We start from the raw sequence: 8880 nt of genomic DNA on the forward strand, positions 1-8880 counted from the left end.
AGAATACACAATATTCAACTTTCTAAAGACTATATCAATAAAACATCCAAAAGGCTTTTATTTGCTGCTCCGAACTCACCAAAACCCATTTGGAAGGAAATTTAGAGAGTTTCCAAGCAGATCCTTCCATGCGGTGAAGTCCGATAATCCAATTTAGAGCTAAGCGAAATATCATTTGCAAGTGCTGCTTGATTCGATATACGAGTAATTTTACCTTTGGTGAATGTTCATCTGTGTATGTTCTGCGGACTCGTGAAGCCATTAAATTCATAAGAGGAGCAAAAAACTAAAATGTTTGAATTTCTGCAAAATTGCTTTGAAGCAGGGGTGTTTTTGCCTTCAATATGGTGGTGCATAAGAAAACCACGGTAGGGTTTTTGGACTCTTGGAGTTTGAACATTTAAAAGGATTAAAGTAAAAGCAGTCTAGATAAAGAAATTGCAATTTATTAAAACCATCGAAACCTAGTGATGAACTCCTAACCTAGAGCAGCAACTCAGTGCAAAGCACAATGGTAAACATACGCTTTGAAACATCCTGCAAATTTCTAATACCCTAAACTGTTTCTAAGACGCAAAATGATGAGTCTAAATATAAGTATTCTTTTTCTTTTTTATATGGGATGCACAGCAGACAAGTGAGGACCCTGTATTTTCTCAAGAAACTTCTCCATGTTATTATATGAAGATCCTCCTTTTCCCACTGCTCTCATTGACTCATCTCTCAACTCACCAATTCTTTTCTTCATTTGCCTCCCTTCCTCCCCACTCATCAATCTCATCACCATGTCTTTCACATGTTCTCTCTTTACATTTTCATTCATTGCCAACCCAATCTTCCACACTTCACTAACGAATCTCCTGTTAGTCGGTTGCTCTGAAAAGAAGGGCCACGATATCATGGGCACGCCAGCACATATGCTCTCCAGCGTAGAGTTCCATCCACTATGTGTCAGAAAGCCTCCCACTGAAGGATGTGAAAGCACTGTCATCTGAGGGGCCCAGCTCGCAAAGAAACTTCTATCCTTCACCTTCTCCAAATACTCATGAGGTAGCACAGCAGACTGACCATGAATGACATCAGGACGAATAGACCACAAGAAGGGCTGCCTGCTTGCCTCTAAGCCCCAGGCGAACTCTAGGAGTTCCTCCTCAGACATAACAGTGAAGCTTCCAAAGCAAACATAAATAACAGAGCAAGGATCCTGACTGTCCAACCATTTGACACAGCCAGTTTCTTCAGCCCACAAGCTTGCAGATATATCAGAAATTCCATCATCTCCAGATTCTGGCTGTAAAACAAGAGGGCCTATTGTATACAAGGGAGGAAGTCTCTTCTGGAGTGCATCAACTACAGGACGGTCAAGTTCGTCAAAGGTATTAAGTATTACCAAGTCGGCTTCTAGAGTGGCCTGTGCTTGAGTTTTGTTAAACTCAAACCTGTAATAAGCATTCGATTTTTCTGTGATTCGCAAAGAGTCGGGCAGATCTTTGACACGCAATGGGGGCATTCCAGGAATGCAGGTGATTATTTCTTCCATGTACCCATTTGTGAAACAATTCTCATCTGCAACAGCAAGTAACACCATTTAAAAGTGACCTCTGCCTTTGACATGAGGAATCCATTAAGAATTATTACTGCAAGTGGAAATCAATGGAAAATTTGTTGTATTGAAAGTAGTGAGTATACCTTTGAGGGGAATATAACCTTTGTCGACAAGAAGAGGAATGAAGAAATAAGCCGAGAAGCCACAAGCGCTGTGCGTCCAGAAGGCCACTCTGGGAACTCCCAATTTCCGGGCGGTTTTCTGCGGAAAAGAAAGTACCCCGTCTGAAATAATACAGGTGAGGGGAGGAACAACTCCCTCTGTTTGTAAATGCTTCATCTTATCAATCAGCTTGTCGAAATACAGAGGGCCGTTATCAGTCAAAGACCGACATAGCTCGGTTAGGTTGGAGGTGCGGCCATGTTCCGGAGGCAGGCCATCTGGAATAGTCTCGAATCTAAAGTTGGGCAGAGAATTAAGGGCGTGCACCGATCCGGATGTGAGGAGGCGCTGTTGTATATACTCTGTATTAACGTAAGTGATGTAGAAGCCTCGGGCGTGCAAGACTTTAGCTAGCTGCAGCATCGCCTGAATATGTCCCTGAGCAGCCATAGGAAACATAAGAGCGTGAGGTCGCCCATTGACTAGTGCCATGCTAATACAGATCCGTGATAAGCTTCGAAAACCAACACGGCAGTGGTAGGCGACACATGAACATGCAGATATATACCATCCACTGGGCCGTAGTCTAAGGAAGCTTTAATTTTGGCCAGATTTTGATTAAATCGGGTAGAAATTTTTGTAAATCTAACTTGCTTTAAGCTTTTGGGTATTTTGGACATTTTCCATTATAAAAACGCTATTCCAATACCATTCAAACAGCAAAAAAATTGCCGGATTCCAGCGATTTTTGACTGTCAGCCCAAACAAGACCCCATGCACTGGAGTGTAATGACGTCATAGCTGTGCTCACATTGTCTAAGGTCAAGATAATGAGATGTGCCTGACAGTGATAATATAATGCATGTGCAGGTCATGGCTTCGCAACAGGTCTCTCTAGAATTTAAAGATTGAAAACTTGCAAAACAAGTCTCTCATAGATGAATAATGAGAGCAAGTTTCGTACATTCAATTTTCAGAACGCCGTAGTTCGACGGGACTGCTTTTTGGTCTAAGAGTCATGGAAATGGATATTTTGAGAAAATTTGAAAAAGATTTTTGTAAATTTAAATATAATGGTTAAAATTTTAAAATTTTTGGCGCCCAAAAATTTCTAATAATATTAAATCTATTTCTACAATTAAAAAAACATAATTCAAACACTACTTAAAAAAAATTATTTTATTCAAATTCTAATCACCTTTCATCTTCCCAACCATTCCTCCCACAATTCCTTTACCTACATAAACCGCTCCTTCATACTAATTTTGATCATTCAAGGAGAGAAGCAAATCTCCACGTCTCTTTGCAAGGCTATGTTGTACTAGGCCGTCCATTTCGGCAACAAAGTTTATGCCATCCGCCCAAATTTCAAGCCAAAAAGATAATTAAACTTTTATTTTTCACACATGATTTATGCGAGGATCCTTTCAGAACTGTCTAGATGCATTGATTATACTAATTTTGATCACTCAAGGAGAGAAGCAAATCTCCACGTCTCTTTACAAGGCTATTTTGTACTACGCCGTCCATTTCAGCAACAAAGTTTATACCATGCGCCCCAAATTTCAAGCCAAATTGATAATTAAATTTTTATTTCTCAGATATGATTTATGCACCAAATTTCAAGGCAAAATGATAATTATACTATAAAAATATTAGTTTGTATTATTTTATGTACAAGTGTATCTTTAAAAAATACATTCAGAATAGACTCCAGTACAGTAAGAGAGAATAAACTCCAAGAATAGACTCCAACACAGTAAGAGAGTATGCTCCTCCCTATTTAAAATTAAAACATAAGGCTCTCAAAAATTTAATAGTTCTCAAATATAGTGCCCATATACTACGGACTAAAATATATGCACTAGAGACAAAATGTGTTACAAAATACACCATTATATAAAACCATACGCTAATAAATTAAGAGAGTTGGATTGTGCTTTCCTTTTGATAGTATTATCCTGCACATACCTGTAATGCATATAACTTGTACCCTCGTTTATACCCTTTGTTGACAATGAACCAGCAACAATATTCGATTCCTAAAAGATGTGTTGAAGGGGCACCTTAAGAATGCTGATGTGGTTGATCCAATCACCAAGATCAGGAGGTGAAAGATATGTGCTCCCTAATACACAATCACTGAGGGTCTTAGAATCTTTGTAAATGTGAATAGAATCCAAAGACAATTCCTTGGCAAACCAGAGAAGCCTCCATAGAGCCAGAATCTTCGCTCTCATGTTTGTTCCAAATCCATCGTGCCATCATAGTTTGAAGTGAGTCATGTTACATAACCTGAGGCAAACTCCACATCGATATACACCTCCCAGTGTAGCTCAATCAAAATAACCAGCTAGAAATTGTATACAAGGAGGAATGAAACAAAATAGTAAATCTTTATCCACCTGTATGTTTTCTGTTTGTGTATCCATCCAAATCCCAATGTTTATACATATCTTGTGTATGTTGATGGGGATACCTTCAAATATGTATCCATTCCTAGCATGCCAGATCTCCCAAAAAATGAAGAGAGGAATGGCCTGATATCCCCCCCCCTCGATCCACCAACGAAGACACTGATCTAATGAGAGAAATGTTCTAAAAGGAATATGAAAATTTTGTAAGATCCTTCATCATACTTGTGTAGAAGTCGAGCACTCCAATAAAAGATGTTGGTTTGTCTCAATGGAATTAATGTGCACCATCCAGGGTCTTGTACACCCCACTTACAGACGTTCTCCCAGGTCAATGTTTTGTTGTGCCAGACCAACCAGGTGAAGAGAATAATCTTCATGGGGACATCCAATTTCCAAATATTCCTGAATGAGCAAGTTTTATTTAAAGAAAATTTGGTGCACATAATGTACCTGTAGGTGTCTTCCACCTCCACGGCATCCTTACAGAGCATCCCTCCCCAGGTGATGAAGTCTCCCCTCTCTGTTCTGCAAAGTCCCGCCATTTTAAGATCTTGAATGTAGCCATTCCATACATCAGCTCTATGTCCAACCAGACCAATATCTGCAGCTTCTCCCCTAACAAGAAATAATCCGCACCAACGTCATATGACATGTTCCAAGAATATATATCCCTTGGCATGTAGTCTTTCAATTATGTCCTTCGTGAGGTGAGTGGCTATATTAACTCCCTGAATATTATCTATCCCAATTAGAATGCAGTTACCTTTTCCAAATGACCACCTGAGCCTTTGAAGATACTTTTTTACCTTGTGGAAACTAGACCAAATGTAAGATCTAGTTTTTTTGTCGATGTTGCCTTCCTTGATCCAATCAGAGGTGCTCTTATTTTTTAGGTACTTCGTCAGTATGATGTCCCTCCAAATTCCTTCTTGAAATAGTGCATGCCATAAAGATTTTATTAACAGAGCCCATTCGAAAACTCTCACATCTAGTATTGCCCAACCACCATATTCCTTCGGGAGGGTGATCTTTTCCCATTTGATTAGGTGGTATTTTTTATTCTCCCCTGTGCCTGCCCAAATGAAATGTGTCAATATACTTTGAATTCTAGAGATAATTGTCAAGGGGAGAATGAAAAGATGTGCCCAGTATACTGAGATCTGTTGGAGAACCACCTGTGTAAGGGTGTATCTTCCTCCTAGAGTAAGACATCGATAAGTCCAACCATGGAGTCTGTGATGGAATTTATCCAGAAGCCAATTCCTGTCTGTTAGCCTATAATTGTTTGGATTGAGATGATATCCAAGGTAAATGAAGCCATTGCTCAGTGGCTTGGTACTAACACCAAAATTTCCTGTAATAAATAAAATCATCTCCTGATCACTGCTCGAAAACAAGAGTAAAGACTTATTACCATTCACCATCAACCCAGAAGCCTCACCATATCTCATAAAAATATAATGCAATGCCAACCATTGTGATCTGGAAACCATCCTGAAAGTGAGGATGTTATCGACGAAAAATCTAATAATGGAAAATATCTACATTGTGTCCCAATCTGAGACCATATAAAAGAGCCAAGGACTGAGCCACTTTAATTTTGAGACTGAGCCCATCCATTACTAGAATGAAGAATAAGGGAGAATGATAGCAACCATGCCTCAAAACCCTTCTCGCATTAAAAAAAAAGAGATGGATATCCATTTATCAAAACAACAAAATACACTGATGAAACACAAGCCATAATCCATTCAACATTGTGCACCGCCAGACCAATCTTCATCAAGATAAGGCATAAGAATGACCAGTCTACACTTTCATATGCCTTTTGCAAGTCCACCTTTAGAACCAAAGCATCATTTTTTCTCGAGTGGATGGAGTATATACATTCCTACATTGTGGCCACCACATCATGAATTAGACGATTATTTAGGAAACTAAATTATTCCTGAGAGATGTTGGCCGAGAGAGACTTCTTCATGCACTCCCCAATAATCTTAGGGATGAGTTTGTAAGTTATATTACACAACAAAATTGGTCTGAAATCTAAGAAAGAGGAGGTGGTTGATACCTTTGGAACAAGAGCAATGAAATTTTATTTTATAACTCCAAAAACATACCCAAAAGTTTTGGATCCTTCAACCATATCCAAGAGTTTCTACACCATCAAATCAAAGAAATGGAGGAATATATCCATTGTCTAGCCATTCGGGCCCAAACATTTGTCTTTAGCAAAATATTTCAAAATCGTTTGTACTTCTTCAATCGAAATCAGGTTGTATAATGCCTCATTTTGTTCCTCATTGAACATGAGTGGATAGTCCTCCGACCCCCAAATTTGGTCCTCAATATTAACACCAGAACGTTCCTTGTAAAAAGACTCAAAGAAATGTACCGCTTCTTTTTGTATCTCAACTATAGTGTATACATTCTCCCCATTCTTCCCCTTTATATGCCAAATTGTATTGATGTATTTCCTGTGATTTGCAAATTTGTGAAAGAAGTGAGTGTTTATGTCGCCTCCACGAATCCATAAAGCTTGACTTTTCAGGGGCTAAGTAGTTTCCTAGATCTGTAAAATGTGTCTCTTCATGCCCTCCAACTCCTTTAGTCTCTCCAATAGTGAGTGAGGAGGGGTCCCTTATTCCATATTCTTGCATAGACAGTCAATCTCCTCGTTAATTTCCCTCTGTTCCAATAAAATTGTTTTTTTTGTTACCATATGTAGAATTGCCTTTTGAGATTATGAAGTTTTTGTGTGATATTATACATTGGATATATCCCAAGCTTTAACAACACCATATTCCAAGAAAATTTAACTAGATTTTCAAAATATAAGAAAGAGGAGGTAGCTGATGTTGAATTTGAAAGGAATAGCTAGACAAACATTCTCCATCCGCCATTGTAGCACAATGGGAAGATGATCCGAGATGAAGTTCCTATCAACTTAGGACCTCGGATTACCCAAGTGCTCAACCAGGTTTTCATGTACCAAGAAGAAGTCCAACCTCTTCCCTATATGGGCCTCCCCCGTCCTGCCATTATGCCAAGTAGGAGAAAGAGGAATAGGATATATGTCCATCAGATTGTTATCGTAAAAAAGGGCATGTAGTCTATCAACCAAGGGATCCGTCTTGCATCTATTCCCCTAGCATACCCTCATAGATAAAGTGGCATTGAAGTCTCCAACAATTATGAGGGGTCCTATCTTCAATATATCACAAGCCTCTAGGTAGTCCCAAAAAACAACCCTTTCCTTATAAGGAGCATATAGGTTTAGAAAATGAATTATATCAAGAACTCCTCGTAAATGTCTTGTCAACAAGATGTCAACAAAGAATTTATATGCAGTAAGTGATGCCTAGCTGGGGTCCCAAAGCACAACAGTACCTCTCGAAAGTGATCCAAACATAAATAGGAACACAACAAATTACATATATAACCATAAATACAGAAATGCAGTAGAAATAACACTTCATTTCATTAATAACATAATACTGAAATATGCTTACAAACAGAATGGAAATAAACTAGCTCAGGCGATGGTAGCTTATCTCTGAGAAGAGATGTGGTGGCTACATGCCTTTGAACTATGTCACAATGAGGCTCCAAGGCCTATTTATTATTTAGAAATAATGGAAAACCCTAAACATCCAAAAGCCTAACCCTAGGAGATGAATCGCCAAAATTGTGGGCCTCATTCAGGTAAATTGGTACATCAATTTCCTGGGGTTGTAACTTTGGCATACGATCTTTGTTTGGCTATCATAATACCTTGAAGAGGAGGTTGAAAACAAAATGGGCCACCCATGTAGGACTTTTTCAATCTCTTTGTTTTCCCTAAAAACATCGTTTAGGGCCTCAAAATGGCTTCGGAAGTTCACGACCTGAAAAACTACCAAAAATAGTAAATTGTGCTACAATTAAGGAAACTAGAAAACTGAAAGAGACAGTGTTGGGGTTCCAACTAGAATAGCAGGGTGGCCACTAATATCCACCTGGATCAATCCTCCCCCCGTAGGAAGGAATGGTCTCCATTTCATTGAGTGCCTCCATGAGATGGGGAAACTTCTGCTGAACTTGGTCCCTGAGGAGCCACTTGCCTTGGGGCAGGAGTTGGCCAGCTTTGACAACCCAATATAGTTGGATCTTCTGTTGGTGAGTGTTCTTAATCTGTGTGTCAATGATTCGATCACTTGTGTCCTATTCCATGTAGCTTGGATTTAGCTTTGTTGGTGTTAGTTGTTCTGCAATGTCAGATGTGTCCAGCAATGGTCAAAAGTATGGCCGAAGGCAGTCTACATTGAACACTGGGTGCAAACCAAGGAACGGTGGAATGCTGAGTTCGAAAGCATTGTCCCATACAACCTTGGTGATGGTGTATGACCCATATTGGAGTGGGAAAAGATTGCGATGGGGTCCAACGAGGTGCTCCTTCTGCAAATGTAGCCGAACTTTGTCACCCACCTAGAACTTGTGCAACACCTGATGCTGATCATGGAGCTGCTTGTACTTAGTATTGGCTCTGTCAAATATATCATGGACCTACTAGTGGATGTGTTCAATGCGCTCAATGAAGTTTTTAGCCCTGTTGGCTTTAGACTGGACATGATTCGAATCTACCTGAGTAGCTACAAAGGGTATGGCCACATCAATGGGACATAATGGCTAAAATCCTAGCCCTACCTGAAAGGGGTCGTGGAGATATCTGTTGTAGCTGTGCTAGAGATAGGGGAGGCTTTCATCCCATGTGCG

At 39.6% G+C, this 8880-nt stretch overlaps 1 protein-coding gene across 1 annotated transcript; it reads right to left on the bottom strand.

Annotated features, from left to right (window-relative positions):
• Positions 1–426: 426 nt before the first annotated feature.
• Positions 427–2595, bottom strand: LOC149208886 (7-deoxyloganetin glucosyltransferase-like). The gene is made up of 2 exons (XM_089396192.1): positions 1690–2595; positions 427–1566 (listed from the first exon to the last, which is right to left on the bottom strand). Exons 1-2 carry the CDS (start codon positions 2198–2200, stop codon positions 614–616), a joined length of 1464 nt encoding a protein of 487 aa, XP_089252318.1. The 5' UTR covers positions 2201–2595; the 3' UTR covers positions 427–613.
• Between the last annotated feature and the right edge of the window lie 6285 nt (positions 2596–8880).

The sequence above is a fragment of the Pinus tabuliformis genome, chromosome 1_2 (genome assembly GCF_031772625.1).
Source record: "Pinus tabuliformis cultivar Carrire ecotype Pingquan chromosome 1_2, CPIR1, whole genome shotgun sequence".
Classification (NCBI taxonomy): domain Eukaryota; kingdom Viridiplantae; phylum Streptophyta; class Pinopsida; order Pinales; family Pinaceae; genus Pinus; species Pinus tabuliformis.

Coding starts and splice junctions, on each gene's coding strand:
- LOC149208886 (XM_089396192.1), bottom strand. CDS start 2,200: ATGGCACTAGTCAATGGGCGACCTCACGCTCTTATGTTTCCTATGGCT. Junction 1,567..1,689: donor AGGTTATATTCCCCTCAAAG/GTATACTCACTA, acceptor TTGCTGTTGCAG/ATGAGAATTGTTTCACAAAT.